Source organism: Hemiscyllium ocellatum, chromosome 23 (genome assembly GCF_020745735.1).
Source record: "Hemiscyllium ocellatum isolate sHemOce1 chromosome 23, sHemOce1.pat.X.cur, whole genome shotgun sequence".
Taxonomy (NCBI): Eukaryota; Metazoa; Chordata; class Chondrichthyes; order Orectolobiformes; family Hemiscylliidae; genus Hemiscyllium; species Hemiscyllium ocellatum.
In genome coordinates this window covers 12,135,719-12,153,346 of record NC_083423.1, presented here as the reverse complement: position 1 = coordinate 12,153,346, position 17,628 = coordinate 12,135,719, and the positions used below count along the sequence as shown (strand labels likewise).

Genomic DNA, 17,628 nt, shown 5'->3' with positions numbered 1-17,628 from the left:
TGGCGAAAGCAGAGTCAAAGAACAGAGTACCTGAGGTGAATTGTAATCTAGATATTTGTGGCCAAAGAACTGGGGGTGATCGAAAAGTAACTTGCTTTCAAATACAACTCTGATTACCTTGGTTTGCAGCTTTTAGACAGAAAGAACAGCTGCACATCTCAATGATGGGGAAATAATCAGAAACCGTGAACAATGATTTCAGAAATGAAGGTCATGTATAACAAACCTAATAAGTATTATTTAAAATTGTGACAGAAATAGTGTGTGGAGGAAATGTAGTGGATGGTGAAAAGTTGAGTGGAGACGGGAGGATAACAGGGTATATTGAGTTGCAGAAAGTATACAACAAGGTACTACACAGAGAATTATGAAGAAATTATGGAAAGATCAAGAAAATGATGACAAACCATTTAAGATTGGTATGACAAGTTTTACCACGTTGTTCAAATAATTAGGTATATCTAAATGTTTATTGCAGAAATGTATGTTTTTGTTGAAAACAAGCATCGCAAACAAGACCATTTCAAATTCGTTTTCAAAAAGGTGTTGAATCAAATAGAATGTTAATGTGGCAAAAGGAACAGCGGCAAATATCAAAGTCAAGATGGTATGAAAGTGATGGTCTTGTCATGCATCTGCTGCTTTACCTGAAAAAACTAGGACCCACGTCCTTTTGAGATAGTGTAGATCACTAGTTAGAGAAATCCAGCCAAAGATGCCTCAGAACTGTTACAGTGCACCCTGTGTACAAAATAAATACCGCAATCATCGTATACTGGGGGTGGGGGGAATTGATGTTTATGCTGAATGAAATAACGCCGGAGAGGTCAGTTATCCCATGGCACAAAATCACCCTTAATTTATAAGTGGAGAGTCCTTGACAATGATCCAGCTTCCTCAGAGCCAACTTTGAATGAACAGAATCTCGGATACTCCTGTTTATATCTGTCAGCCAGGGATTCCTGATTGTGGCTGTTAATCTGATCCAATCAGAGAACACTTATTCTATAAGGTCCACCTAGCTAACCTCATTACAATCACTACACTGATTAGTATGAATGGCTTAGTGTAGCACTAAGGTAAGGTATCCAAACTTGCAAACAATATTAAATCAGGAATCAGTAAGTTGTTATGAGGCTCAAAAGGAAGATGATATTGGGTTGATTAAAACTAGCAGATGGAGTTCCATGGCATTAAACCAGATGGAACATTTGGATGAAAAGAAAGCAATTATTATTCACGGAAATAGGAACTGTTGAGTGATGTGAAAAAAATAGAGGATTTTAGGGTTCAAGTTCAGAAGACATTAAAGAAGAAACACCTCACATGCATAAGGTAATTAAAAATAATGAATACGGTGAGATTCAAGATGGCGGCGACCCAGCAAGTTTGAGTCTGTAGTACTCTGCCTAAGACTTGGGCAAAGTGGGGCACCCGCCTTCACCACACCTTTTAATTCATTTAAAATAACTTTTGCCCAGCATACTTAGTCATTTTGCATCAAACTTGAACAGTTTGGTGTTGTTCTTCAAATGACTAAGGGCAAAAAATTCCCGAAGTTCGCAACAGGCACAACCAAGAAATTGAAAAACTTGAACAACATGTTGGAAGGGCGGAGCAAAAGGCCACGACTTCGGAAACTGCTGCCGAATCAACCGTGGGCCGGGTCCGGGCTCTCGAACAGAGAGTCCGGACCTTGGAGGAGCACATCGATGACCTCGATAATCGGGGTCGCCAAAAAAAAATTCAATTGCTGGGCCTTCCCGAACGGGAAGAGGAAGGCCAGATTGCAGTTTTTTTGGAGCAATGGGTCCCTGAAATATTAAAGTTGGAGACAGGATCAGGCCAGGTGCGGGTGGAGTGGACGTACCGGGTTGCTGTACGCAGGCCTTGGTCAGACCAGCCCAATTCTGTTCCGGCTCCAATGCTCTAAAGAGAAGCAGAAGCTCCTGGAAGTCTCCAGAGTCCTGGGGAAGGATCCCCAGGCCATGATGCACAAAGGTTCCAGAATAATGTTATTCCTGAATTTTTCTCCAGTCGTGGTCCGCAAGAGGAGGGCATTCGATGAGGCGAAGAAATGCCTAAGAGAGCTAAATATCCAATATTCCTTGCACTACTCAGCAATGCTGCGCTTCAGCCATGAAGGATCTGTATACAACTTTGGATCACTGGAGAAGGCTAAACAATTTTTGGACTATCTTAAATAGACTGTAAAGTTCAAATCGTATAGATAATGATTTTGCTTTGCGCTCCCCCCAGTTTACCCCTTCTTTCCTTCTCCATCCCTTTTTTGTTCATTACCTTTTCCAGGAGGCAGGGAGGAGGGCTTATTTGTTATTCACTATGTAATTTCTCTTTTTATAGGCTGTGTGGCTTATTTGATTTATGTGGGAGGGGGGTTTGTTTTGTCCTACCTTTTGTTTAACAGCGGGGTTCTCTTCTTCTGTCATCTTATTTAGTTTTCTAATAATTGCTAGGATTGTAACTTTGTAGTTTTATACATTCATATTTTGTCTTATGTTTGCTAAACGCATCTAGGTGTTGGTATGGTGGGGGAGAGAAATATTATTTGCAAAGCAAAGACTATACGAGTATGGCGACAAGCCAGGCAGATACCTAGCGTATCTTGCTCGGATAAAAAAGGCTCCTCACGCTATTACGTCCATTAGGGAAAGTGCTGGTGCTCTGACTTGTGATCGTAAAAGGATCAATACAGCCTTTAGAAAGTTCTATTTTGAACTGTATAAATCGCAGGACTGTGAGGATAGAAGTAAGAAGATGGAGTCCTTCTTTAAAAACCTGGCCTCCGAGATTTAACCTCGGAGCAAGTGTCAATCCTGAATGCGCCCCAAGTAACCCAGGAAGTACTGGACGCAATTAGACAGCTTCAGAGGGGCAAAGCACCTGGACCAGAGGGATTCCAGGTTGAATTTTATAAAGAATTCATAGGGGAACTGGCTGGTCCACTTACAGACATGTATAATTACTCACGCATTCAAGGCTGCCTCACGCCTTTGTTGAGAGAAGCAAATATTTATCTCATTCTTAAAAAAGGAAAGGCCCCAGAAGATTGCTCATCATATAGACCAATATCCTTGCTAAATGTAGATTTTAAAATCCTTTCTAAAACTTTAGCATTAAGATTGGAGAGGGTCTTACCATATATCATAAAAGAGGACCAGACGGGGTTTATCAAGGGCCGTGGATCATCTAACAACATTAGAAAGGTCTTAAATATGATACATGCCCATCAACAGGAAAGAATACCAGAGATAGTTGTCTCCTTGGATGCAGAGAAGGCATTTGACCGGGTTGAATGGTTGTATCTTTTTTACACGCTGGAAAGTTTTGGTGTTGGAGAGGTATTTTCTAAATGGGTCTCAATATAATACAGTGACCCCAAAGCAGCCGTGATTACCAATGGTTTAGGTTCAGATAGCTTCAGTGTGGGTAGGGGCTGTTGTCAGGGATTTTCTCTCTCACCGTTATTATTCACGCTAATAATTGAACTACTAGCGGAAGCTATATGAGCTGACTCTAACATAGTGGCTCCAAGGGTAAACATAAAATCACTTTCTATGCAGATGATGTCCTCCTGTTCTTAAGTAATCCTTTGATATCCGTACCTGCTTAATTCAAGTAATTAATCTATTTAGTATGTTCTCAGGCTACAAAATCAACATTATGAAATTGGAGCCCATGCCGTTGGGGGGTCTCGCTAGTACATCCAATTGGACGGATCTTGTTTTCCCTTGCAGTGGTCACTGGAGGGCTTTCTATACTTAGGTATTTTTATCACCCCAGTATTTGGTCAGCTGTATAAAGCCAATTTTATACACCTACTAGAGAAAATAAGGCAGGACCTTCAACGCTGGGGAGATTTCCCTATATCCTGGTTAGGCAGAGTAGCTCGAGTTAAAATGAATATTCTGCCTCGTCTCTTATATCCTATGAGAATGCTCCCTTTGATGTTGCCGAGACTGACATTACATAAACTATACGGCTGGCTTGGTTCTTTTATTTGGAATCATGGATGGCCCCTGATCAAATTAGAGAAGCTGTAGCTTCCACAAGCAAGGGGAGGACTGGATTTTCCAGACTTTAGGAGGTAACAGTTGAGCTCTCTATTAGGCTATGTAGCTGATTGGGTCACTTGTGACCCACAATTAATTTGGTTAGACATCGTGACATCCCAAGTGTCCCGTCATCAACCTTTTATGTTTAGATAAGATGAGAGATATTATGGACTATTGTAAAAACCTTATTGGATTAAATACAATTAAAGCCTGGAGGATAATGTGGCAAGATGAGGGTAACTTACAAAAAAACCACTCCTCATACTCCTATAGTGGGAGCATGCAGCTTCCAACCACGGCAGACAGATGCTACATTTAAAACCTGGAGGTCCAGAGGTGTCTCTTGCTTAGGGGACCTGTTCGATGGGAAGGTTATGATGTCTTTTGAGTAGCTGCACCGGAAGTTTGCGGTACTTTTTCGGTATTTCCAAATATGAGATAATATACAGAAGAAGACCACATTATTGGACAGTCATTACAGATTGGATAGGGAGAGAAGAGTGCTATGGCCAATGCGTCCACCCTCGGTCAGTACTCTTTATCACTCATTACATAACGAGGTATCGAAAGACATGGAACGACTGTTTAAAATATGGAACCAGGAATTGGGGTTAGAAATCCCTTTAGAAATGTGGGAGAACATCTGAGAAAATGTCAGAAAGATCTCTATTTGTAATAGAACTCAAGCCATTCAATTAAAGATACTCTACAGGGCTCATATAGCACCGGAACAATTGGCAAAATTTAGGGTAGGAACATCTCCAATGTGTCCTAAATGTAACATAAGAAGTGGGCACTCTCATGCACAGTTTATGGACATATCACAAGATCCGTAAATACTGTGACAGAGTAGCAAATGGTCTGACAGAAATCTTGGGAATGGAGATTGGATTGGATCCAGTGTCTCTTCTCCTGGGCTTTTCAAATCTGCCCTTCCTGGATGTGCAGGGGAGGAAATTATTCTCCATTCTCTCTTTCTGTGCAAGGAAAAATATCTTAGTTAATTGGGTAGCTGAGGGCCCTCCAGGACTTTCAAATTGGCATAGGTTAATCATGGAATATATCCCCCTTGACTTCCTCACAAATGTGGTGCACCAAAAAACTGAATTATTCTATAAAATATGGCAGCCCTTTCTGAATTTTTTGACACAGATATTTCAGCTATATTGTCAAGGGCTTTTGTCTAGCTGTGGTAACAGTTCTGGCTGTTCCAGGAGCCCCTTCGGGGGAGGAATCCTGTATAAATACGGGTTTCATTATGACATGATGTTAATCTATTTTGAGTACATATTTAATTATTACGGTATTTCTTACTAGTAATGTAAGATATCTTATTTTATGCTTTGGTTGTTTGTAGGATAGATTAGTAGTTAGCTGAGTTTTTTTCTCTCTTTTTTTCTTTTGTTGTGTTTTGGTTATTACTTATTTCTTTTATATATATATTTAATTGTATATTAGTGTTTATATTTCTTTGTCATGTTGTAAAAATGTTAAAAAAACGTTTTTCTTTCAAGAAAAATACCTTTAGGGCAAAAAGTGTAGAAAAAATATCCATACTGATGGATCTACAGAGGACAAGATTACAATTGGAGTATATTCCACCTTGAGCTCTTGACTCACAATGGCTAGAGTAGATGCTGAGGTGTTGTTTGTTTGTTTCTGCTGGCCAGGCAACCTGAAACACAAGGGTAGGGTCTGATGGGGCCATTTAGGACTGAGATGAGAAGAAATTACTTTGTTCAAATAGATGTGAATCGATGGAATTCCATAATCCAGCAGGCTAATTGAAGGATGCTAAAGACACATTATCAATCCTTCAGAGAAGAAGATGGAAAACAGAAAAGAAAGCAGAGTAGAAAACAAGATCAGCCATGATGTATTAAATGGTACTGCAGGCTCAATGGGCTTCAAGGTCTACTCCAGCTCCCATTTCCTGTGTACAAAGTTAAAAATCACACAACCTCAGGTTATAGTCCAACAGGTTTGCTTGGAAGTACTAATTTCTGGAGCACTACTCCTTCATCAGGTAGCTGTGGGGCAGGAACATAAGACATAATATACTCAACAAACCTAGATTGCTGTTCGGTCTTTCATCTTTTAGATGAGGGTTGCAGGATTCGGTTCATTACTATGCAAATCCCAGAACTCTTTCCAATCACATTATCGAGATAACTTACAGATTTATTTAAAAAAGTGACATCTCAGCTCAGACAATGGATTAAAAGTGTGAGGTTAGAGTCTGTCTGTATCCCAATCTCGAGTCAGACTGATTCTATTTCCAAAGTAGGAGTTTATAAAATGTTACATGGTTTGACTGCCTGCAGATTGTGTGCTTTTGAATAAAATAGAATGTATCTGCAATTACAAATTCATCTCATACTTATACATGTGCGTATATATGCATGTGAGGGAGATGAGAGAGAAAGACTGTGTGTGTGTGTTTGCATGTGCATGCCTCTTGGAGGCATGTATGTGTATGTGTCTGAGAGAGAGCGTGTGTATGAGAGAGGGTCTGTGCGAGTGTATGTGTATGTGTGTGTGAGAGACTATATAGTGTAGTGGGGTCACCTGCAGCGTGACATGAACCCAAAGATCCAGTTGAGGCCATCCTCATTAGTATCAAACTTTGTTATCAATCTCTGCTCGGCTTCCCAGTTGGGTAACATCAGCAGTCAGGGACATTTGACCTCAGATCTTTGGATGACTATCTACCAAGGTGGACTTCAGGATATGCAACAAACCACAGTGGCTGAGGAAAGACTGATAGCCAAGTTCAGTACCCATGAGAATGGCCTCAACTGGGATCTTGGGTTCATGTTACACTACAGGTGTGGCATTCCTACTGGAATGGCCATAGTATGAATAATATGAAGAGGAGCAGGATCAGTTCACCTGCAATGCTTTTCACAATACAAAAGTCTCCTGTTTTTCACTGCTAAGAGTTCCATAGATGCTACAGCCATCTAGACAAAGAATTGAAGAATATCTGTGGAACTCGTATAGGATTATATGCTGCGAAATGAAAATGGAAAAAATGCATGTGTAAAACAACGGTAATTTTATTCATGTGCTTTTATACACTTAGAGTCATAGAGATGTACAGCACAGAAACAGACCCTTCGATCCAACTCATCCATGCCGACGAAATATCCTAACCCAATCTAGTCCCATTTGCCAGCACTTGGCCTATATCCCTCTAAACCCTTGCTATTCATATACGCATGCAGATGCCTTTTAAATGCTGTAATTGTATCAGCCTCCACCACCTCGTCTGGCAGCTCATTCCATACACGCACCACCTCTGCATGAAAAGGTTGCCCCTTAGGTCTCTTTAATATCTTTCCCCTCTCACCCTAAACCTATGCTCGCTAGTTCTGGATTCCCACACCCCAGAGAAAAGACCTTGTCTATTTATCCTATCCAAGGAAAACGGCCCCAGCCTATTCAGCCTCTTCCTATAGCTCAAACCCTCCAACCCTGGCAACATTGCTTGTAAATCTTTTCTGAACCTTTTCAAGTTTCACAACATACTTCCGATAGTAATGAGACTAGAATTGCACGCAATATTCCAAAAGTAGCCGAACTCGTAATTCAGATTCTGGAAATAATCTAAAGAGGCATAGTAAGAACAGCTAAATGCATTAAGAAGGTGTTAGACTCTTGTAATGAATCCAAGCCAAATAATAGCTACACCAAAGGTATGCTGAGTCAACAGCTTACGCAGGTATAATGGTTGCTAGTAAACAGGCAGCATAACAAATGAGGAAATTTTTAAAGATGAAGCAATTTAGCTGTCTGTAGAAGATTCTGTACTGCCAATTTTGGCACTCAAAATGTTGCAAGACTGATACATAGAAACAAGTAGGATAGACAACAGAGTTTTGGAATCAGGAGAGGTGAGAAAATTAGGCTTTCCTCGGTTTGACTATTAAATTAATGCCATCAGTAAGGATAGTTAAAAAATTGGGGGTCTAAGTTATCTTGAAGTCTGTGTTTCAACTTTCACTCAGAGTCAGAGATGTATAGCACGGAAACAGACCCTTTGTCCAACTTGTCCGTGCTGACCAGATATCACAACCCAATCTAGTCCCACTTGCCAGCACACAGCCCATATCCCTCTAAACCCTTCCTGTTCATATACCCATCCAGATGCCTTGTAAATGTTGCAATTGTACCAGCCTCCACCACTTCCTCTGGCAGCCCATTCCATACATGCACCACCCTCTGAATGAAAAAGTTGCCCTTTAGGTCCCCTCTCACCCTAAACCTATGCCGTCTAGGTCTGGAGTCCCCCAGACTATACACTCGCACAGACCCTCTCTCATACACACGCTCTCTCTCAGACACATACACAAACATGCCTCCAAGAGGCGCGCACATGCAAATTAGATTACTTACAGTGTGGAAACAGGCCCTTCGGCCCAACAAGTCCACACCGACCCGCCGAAGCGCAATCCACCCGTACCCCTACATTTACCCCTTAACTAACACTATGGGCAATTTAGCATGGCCAATTCACCTGACCCTCACATCTTTGGACTGTGGGAGAAAACCGGAGCACCCGGGGAAACCCACGCAGACAAGGGGAGAACGTGCAAACTCCACACAGTCAGTCGCCTGAGTCAGGAATTGAACCCGGGTCTCAGGCTCTGTGAGGCAGCAGTGCTAACCACTGTGCCACCGTGCTGCCCACTAACACGGACACAAACACGGACCTTGTCTATTTACCTTATCCATGCCCCTCGTGATTTTATAAACGTCTATAAGGTCACCCCTCAGCCTCTGATGCTCCAAGGGAAACAGTCCCGGCCTGTTCAACCTCTCCCTATAGCTCAAATCTTCCAACCCTGGCAACATCCTTGTAAATCTTTTCTGAACCCTTTCAAGTTTCACAACATCTTTCCGATAGGAAGGAGATCAGAATTGCATGCAATATTCCAACAGTGGCCTAACCAATGTCCTGTACAGCTGCAACATGACCTCCCAACTCCTGTACTCAATACTCTGACCAATAAAGGAAAGCATACCGAACACCTTCTTCACTATCCTATCTATCTATGTCTCTATTTTCTTTACATAAAAGTTAAAAAAAACACACACTTATGTGCCACCATGAACATACTTGCCTCCCGACCATCACCACCACAAAACCCTACACAGTCTCAGTGCATTGTAACTTAAATTAGAGGGGACCTCCAAACATTTCCCTACTGAAGGAAGCAGCAATGAGACCAAAAAGACTAGGATGAGTGTTTTGAAATATACCGCTAAAATTAATTAATTTAATAATAAATTAAAATGAGCATGAGAGTACTATACAGCTGTCATTGCTCAAAGCTACAGGAATTCACAGTCCCTTATGTGCTGTGTGATTCTAATTGGAGCTCGTGGCCTGAGCCGGGTCTTCAAAACAGCCAGCTTGTTCCACTTCCCACAACAGATCTGTAAACTCCTTCCACGAAACAAAACTGGTCCTGAAGCAAACTATAGGGTTGGAATAAGCTTTTGTCTAAATTGACTGTAAAAAGTTTTAGCAACTATCTATTATTCTTGCACATTAGTTTACATATTAATGGAAACTACATGACAGCAGTACAGAGGCAAGTCTGAGGAACAGTGAAGAACAGCAGGAAGGAACTTCAAAATGGGAAGGACCTGCCAGTAGACCAGGATATCTCAAATGTTTTACAGTCAATATAGTGCTTTAAAAGTACAAGTCTTAGATAGGAAATTCTGCAATAATTTATGACAAGGTACCATAAGCTGCAACGTTTCTGTTTTTGTGCTCCCTTGGTGTAAGTTGAGGAATGCAGGTTGGTCAGAAGACAGAACATTTCCCTCTTCTTCGAAAGTGATTTTTACATTCCAATAAGAGTGCAGACAGGAACTTGGACTAAGGTATCATTTCAAAGATAGGACTATTGCTGCATTGGCGATGGTAATAGCACTCATTGAGATGTCAGCTGAGACTGCATACTTAGATTAGAGCATAATTCAGCTATGAGCATCTGATTCAGAGTTGAGTAAACATCTAATAAAACCAAAACATGAAGCCATTAACAAATTGTACTACTGGTAGAGCATCAAAATGCCTGCTGTGAGTGGAAAGCCCATAAATAAACTATGAAACTCTATCTGACTAATCCCACAAGCTTGTCAGGAAATTTCTGGTCATATAGGGGGAGGCATCCATATGAAGTGCATGTATCAATACTTTTTAGGACAAGGGAGCTTACTGAAGCCAGACTGAAGAAATGGTGCAACAATGCTAAATACAGAAAGGATTAACTTTCCAAATTTCTCAGCTTCTGTTCTTAATCACTTCTGGATTAACTTGCAGTATTAACTTTTTGCTTCTTCACTTACCTGCTTCCCAAAAGTGACAGAATTTGCAGGGACAGAATCAATTGGCTCCCATGATGTGTGGAGCCAGCTTGATGCATTAGCTGATAGTTAGGAGTCAATCAACTTTATATGTGTGCATATTCTTGACCACTTCACTCGTGCCACAAGCTTGCTGGATATACAAAGATCTAATCTTGACTGTATGCTTCAATGGACAGAAATTATTTATAATTCCACTGGCATGGAAGGTTTCTTTAAACTGATATAAGATGGTCTTTGAAATTTGAAAGTTGTTGAAATCAAATAGGAACTCGACTCTGGGAATGAGGGAGTGGGGATTCTTAAATTGGATTTCAAATAGAAAGAATTTACAATATGATCCACAGGATTGAAAATGAAAAGTAGCATATTGTCTGGTCAGTATCATATCAATTTTAATGATAATCTACAAACTATCAAATCTGGAAATGGGAACAGCAACTAAGTGTTCCATCTTGCCATTCCCTGTGGCTTCCACCAGTTTTATTTATAATAAATGCAAATTACTGTGGATGCTGGAATCTGAAACCGAAAGAGAAAATACTGGAAAATCTCAGCAGGTCTGGCAGCATCTGTAAGGAGAGAAAAGAGCTGACGTTTCGAGTCTAGCTGACCCTTTGTCAGTTTGCCCACATCTATATGCAGCCCAAATCTAAAATATTAACTCTTCTATTGGCATGTGAATTTTAGTTGAGATTTATGGGGTCCAATTTTAACTTTGGTTCAGTGGATGAGTTTTGATTGAACTAAAAACTCTGCAGTACGTTTCAAGTTAATAATATGATTTCATAAATATGATAGTTTTAAAATAAATTACATGGCACAAGGAAAACAGTACATGGAACACAGTTTAGAGATGTACATTTAAAAATATTATCTTTAGTCAATTTGAAATGCTACAAAAAATGACTAAAGAAACCTTCTAGATTTGTCCAGCACTTCTACACTGAAGAAACGGTTACTGGCTACATATACAGTCACTGAAAAAGTGATCTGTTTCACCTTTTCAACTGGTTGACATTCAAATGTATAAATTTTATAAAAATACACCAACTGGGGGGAATACTTAATTTCCTTTAGGAAAAGAGGAACCCACATTCCCAATGAATCTTCTACTACCTCAGGATGTCCTAAAACACTTCACAGACAAAGCATTTGAGAAGTGTCATCACTGTCATACTGTAAATACTGATAATGTAAGTATTGATATTGTGACTGCCAATTTGCACACAGCATGAGTCCAAATGCAGCAACATCAGAAAATAACCCGATAACCTGTTTTTCAAAAATATGTAAGTGATTTGATTAGAGGATAGTTACTAGCTAGGACCCGAGCCTTTCTTTGAATCATGTTGTTTGAAAGCTAATTGTAGACGAGCTTGAACATTTCATCTGAAAGATGGCACTATGAACGATACTCTTTCTTTTACTGTTACAGTATTGTTAGCCAAGATTACATGGTCAAGATGTTGCTGTGGGATTTGAATGCCAGTACAATGACAGTAGATGAGTTAGGGATACCACACCATTCTAGACCAACCAAACACTGCATACCAAAGACCTATAGAAACCTATTTTAGAAACGTTTTCTTTTATTCCCATCTCAATACTTTCTTTTATTTTGTAAATACTCTTTTCTGTATTACTGTGGCAGCTGACTCCCTGATAGGTGGAAAAGATGGTCACCTCCAAAGATAACATTCACTCTCTAGATTCGGGAATGAATAACCAACTGTCAAGATTACAAAGGAAACTGACACTTGTGCAACTCTGCTTGGGCATGATTCATCGTTACCTTAACATAAGGAATGGGAACACTGCTAAAGAAAACTAAAAAAACCCAAGGGAACACTGCTAAAGAAAACTAAAAAAAAACAAAGTTTGTTTGAAATAAAATGAAAATATATGGCAACATAATAAAACAAAATTTTAAAAATTATATTCTGTACATTTTCTTTTCAGACTTGGAGGGTAAACTCTGTTTTACTCTCCACACATGCTGAGAAATCTGCCGGGTTTCTCCAGTATTTCTTATTTACATTTCCAGTCTCCAGAATCTGCGGGACTTTGCTTTTATTTTAAAAGCCTGTATTCAACATGGACTAGATAGCTTGTTTTAATTCTGTACACTCGTGATAATTTTGTAATGGACTGAACTGTTGATGCGAGAGATGTTGCTTATACTTTGTTGTTGATGTATACCATTGCATGATACTTGAGTCACAATAAGTATTGGCATTGCAAATTAAGTACATCATTCAAACACCAAATCAACTTGATAATACATGTTCTTCATAAATATATCCTTTTAAAGCAAATCAAATGTAGCCCCCTATTTTGACAAGCCATAAAATGTTTACCTTAATATCGAGGCTGCAAAGGCTGACAACGTCATCATCTTTTGCTCTTCTTTTCCTTTTCTTCTAGGGAAAACAAATAAAATTTCAGCAAGTTTTCTTATAAGTAGAAATAGCTCAGAAAGACTCAGCACAAGAGAGAGTTAAGTTCATCCACAAAAACGTTGTCCTAATGAGTTATATCTGATAGATATACAGTACAGGTATAGCACAGTTAACCACAAAATATACACACAGCTACACAATAATCTGGTTTATATTCAAACATTTTTCCATAACAAATTAGGTCCTTATAAAATGAGCGGTGATGTCATAGAATCCTGGAGATGTACAGCATGGAAACAGACTCATCAGTCCAACATGTCCATGCTGACCAGATACCCTAATTAATTTCCAGTCCCACTTTCTAGCACTTGGCCTATATCCCTCTAAACCCTTCCTATTCATTTATTCATCCACATGCCTTTTAAATATTGAAATTGTACCAGCCTCCACCACTTCATCTGGCAGCTCATTCCATACACGCACCATTTGCTGCATAAAAACATTGCTTCTTAGGTCTCTTTTATATCTTTCCCCTCTCACCCGAAACCTATGCCCTCTAGTTCTGGACTCCCCCACCCCAGGGAAAAGACCTTGTCTATTTACCCTATCATAGAGTCATAGGGATGTACAGCATGGAAACAGACCCTTCAGTCCAACCCGTCCATGCCAACCAGAATTCCCAACCCAATCTAGTCCCACCTGCCAGCACCTGGCCCATATTCCTCCAAACCCTTCCTATTCATATACCTACCCAATTGCATTTTAAATGTTGCAATTGTACCAGCCTCCACAAGTTCCTCTGGCAGTTTATTCCGTATACGTACCACCCTCTGCGTGAAAAAGTTGCCCCATAGGTCCATTTTATATCTTTCCCCTCTCACTCTAAACGTATGCCCTCTAGTTCTGGACTCCCTGAGCCCAGGGAAAAGACTTTGTCTGTTTACCCTATCCATGTCCCTCGTAATTTTGTAAACCTCTATAAGGTCACCCCTCAGCCTCCGACACTCCAGGGAAAACAGCCCCAACTTGGTCAGCTCAAATCCTCCAAAGCTGACAACGTCCTTGGAAATCTTTTCTCAACCCTTTCAAGTTTCACAACATCTTTTCGAAGGAAGGAGACCAGAATTGCATGCAATATTCCAACAATGGCCTAACCAATGTCCTGTACAGCCTCAACATGACCTCACAACTCCTGTACTCAATACTCTGACCAATAAAGGAAAGCATACCAAACACCTTCTTCACTATCCTATCTACCTGCGACTCCATTTTCAAGGAGCTATGAACCTGCACTCCAAGGGCTCTTTGTTTAGCAACACTCCCTATACCTAATCATTAAGTATATGTCCTGCTAAGAGTTACTTTCCCAAAATGCAGTACCTCGCATTTATCTGAATTAAACTCCATCTGCCACTTCTCAGCCCATTGGCCCACCTGGTCAAGATCCTGTTGTAATCTGAGGTAATCCTCTTCGCTGATCACTACACCTCCAATTTTGGTGTCATCTGCAAACTTACTAACTGTATCTCTTATGCTCGCATCCAAATCATTTATGTAAATGACAACAAATAGAGGACCTAGCACCGATCCTTGTGGCACTCCACTGGTCACAGGCCTCCAATCTGGAAAATAACCCTCCACCATCCTCTGCCTTTGAGCCGGTCCTGTATCCAAATGGCTAGTTCTCCCTGTATTCCATGAGATCTAACCTTGCTAATCAGTCTCCCATGGGGAACCTTGTTGAATGCCTTACTGAAATCCATATAGCTCATATCTACCACTCTGCCCTCATCAATCCTCTTTGTTACTTCCTCAAAAAACTCAATCAAGTTTGTGAGACATGATTTCCCATGCACAAAGCCATGTTGACTATCCCTAATCAATCCTTGACTTTCCAAATACATGTACAGGATTCCCTCCAACAAGTTGCCCATCACCGACGTCAGGCTCACTGGTCTATAGTTCCCTGATTTGTCCTTACCACCCTTCTTAAACAGTGGCCCCACATTAGACAACCTTCAGTCTTCTGACACCTGACCTGTGACTATCAATGATACAAATATCTCAGCAAGAGGCCCAGCAATCACTTCTCTAGCTTTCCATAGAGTTCTAGGGTACACTTGATCAGGTCCTGGGGATTTATCCACCTTTACCCATTTCAAGACATCCAGTACTTCCTTCTCTGTAATATGGAGGATGTCACCATCTATTTTGCAAGATGTCACCATCTATTTCCCTACAGTCTATAATCTTCCATATCCTTTTCCACAGTAAATACTCAGTTAGTATCTCCCCCATTTTCCATGCCCCTCATGATTTTATAAACCTCTATAAGCCCTAGCCTATTCAACCTCTCCCTATCGCTCAAATCCTCCAACCCTGGCAACATCTTTGTAAATCCTTTCTGAACCCTTTCAAGTTTCACAATATCTTTCCGAAAGGAAGGAGACCAGAATTGCACACAATATTCCAAACATGGCCTAACCAATATCCTGTAAAGCTGCAACATGACCTCCCAACTCCTATGCTCAATGCTCTGACCAATAAAAGAAAGCATACAAAACACCTTCTTCAATATCCTATTTACCTGCCACTCCACGTTCAGAGAACTATGAACCTGCACTCCAAGGTCTCTTTGTTCACCAACATCACATGGTTGTTTTCTACTAAACTGAAATCAAAAATGGACCCTTTAACTCTGACCAAAGACGTTATGAGTCTAGAATGGGTCTACTTGATTTAAATTTTTTGAGGAGGTGACAAAGGTGATTGATGAGGGTAGCGCAGTGGATGTCGTCTCCTTGGATTTTAGTAAGGCTTTCAACCCTCATGATAGGCTCATCCTGAAGATTCAGATGCATGAGCTTCACGGTTACGTGATTGTTTGGATTCAGAACTGGCTTGTCTGTAGAAGAAAAAACGTAGTGATGGAAGGGTGTTTTTCAGCTTGGAGGTCTGTGACTAGTGGTGTTCCATAGGGATTCATACTGCAATCTCAGCTGTTTGTAATATATATAAATGACTTGGATGAAAATGTAGATGGGTGGGTTAGTAAGTTTGCAGATGACACCAAGATGTGGATAGTGTAGACGGTTGTCAAAGGATATAGCAGGATATGGATCAGTTGCAGATATAGGTAGAGAAATGGCAGATGAAGTTTAATCCAGGTAAATGTAAGGTGCGGCACTGTTGTGAGATCATAGTGTCAAGGAAAAGTATACAGTTAATGGCAGGACCAGAGGGATCAAGTCCATAGTTCCCTGAAAGTGGCCCCGCAAGTCGATAAGGTGGTAATGCTTGCCTTTTTTGGTCAGGGAATTGAGTAGAAGAATCAGGATGTCGTGTTGCAGTTTTATAAGACTTTGGTTAGGCCACATTTAGCACATTTTGTTCAATTCTGGTCGCCACATTACAGGAAGGATGTGGAGGTTTTGGAGAGGGTGCACAAGAAGTTTAACAGGGTTCTGACTGGATTAGAGGGTACCAACTATAAAGAGAAGCTATAAAACTTCTGGTTGCTTTTTCTGGAGCAGTGGACACTGAGGGGAGACGTGATAGAAGTCTATAAAATTATGAGATGCATAGATAGGGTTGGGGGTCAGAATCTTTTTCCTAGAGCTGAAATGTCTAATACCAGGGGGCATGCATTTAAGGTGAGGGGAGCAAACCTTTTTTTACATAGTGTGGTAGGAGTCTGGAATGTGCTACCGGCATTGGTGGGGAAGCAGATAGTATAGGGGTGTTTTAAGATCAGCACATGAATATGCAAGGAATGGAGGAATATGCAAGGGCAGGCAGAAGGGATTAGTTAATTTGGTGTTATGTTTGGCCTATTCCTGTTCTGTACTCTTCTATATTAGAATGTTACGATTAAGATAAGGGAGGTAACTCCAGTATTGCTAAAGCAGGGCAGGTATTCCTGTCCAACAGCCTGAAAGGGGTCAATTTTAGTAGACAAAACATGGAGAGACAGTACCGAATTCCAAAGGATGTGCAGACCTAGGTGTATATGTACATGAGTCATTTAAGGTTGCAAGTTAGGTGGAGAGAGCAGTTAATTATTCTAGGCTTTATTCAAGTTAAGGTAAAGCTGCCATCGTTGTAGTGTTATGGACCAGACCTAACCCCCTTCAAATATATCAAGGAGACTGTCTAGACCCTAACCTTTTCTAATTTAAAGGCAAGTGTAAGGTATTGTCTTGCAGATGTAATTCGATCGGCTATGGTACTCCACTTTAAACAAAATATACTTTATTCTTTTTCCAGTTAAAATACAAACAAAAGATTTGAGGATTGGTATAACTTCAACTCTTTGGAATATTTAACAGAACAATAGATTATTTAACTATTAAACAGTAACTGTTCCAACATAATAACATCCCATAAGCAACCCTTGGCAAATGCAAATTCAGTAAAATAGTTCGTCTTCCATGCGATGTTTCTCTAGTCCAGGAAAAATGAGCAACAAGAGAAAATTCGAGCAGAGAGCGATCTCCAGCCTTTTGTTATGACTGAGAGATGAAACAGCTTCCACGGACAACTTCAAAACCCCAACAACTACTGAAAGCTAAACTAAAACCCTGGTTCTGTGGGAGCCTAACTCCACCCATTCAGGATGCTTCTATTGTTCTAACTTTAAAAATCACAGGGCCTAGTAAGCTACTTATTTTATTGGCTTTTAAGAGACAGCTCATCATTTCTGATTCAAAAACTCTCTTCACCTCTTAAAGCCATAGCAATGCTACAATAGGCTACTCTTTATTGGA

The 17,628-nt window shown here is 40.4% G+C and overlaps 1 protein-coding gene across 2 annotated transcripts in view; it reads right to left on the bottom strand.

The window, feature by feature from the left end:
• Window positions 1-17,628, bottom strand: part of net1 (neuroepithelial cell transforming 1) — a 156,148-nt gene that overhangs the window by 68,744 nt on the left and 69,776 nt on the right. Inside the window, exon 3 of one of the 2 annotated variants that reach the window (XM_060842688.1) lies at window positions 12,821-12,883. In XM_060842688.1, coding sequence (XP_060698671.1) covers window positions 12,821-12,883 — 63 coding nt within the window. The remainder of the gene's footprint in view (window positions 1-12,820; window positions 12,884-17,628) is intronic. The other variant, XM_060842689.1, reaches the window with a different exon arrangement.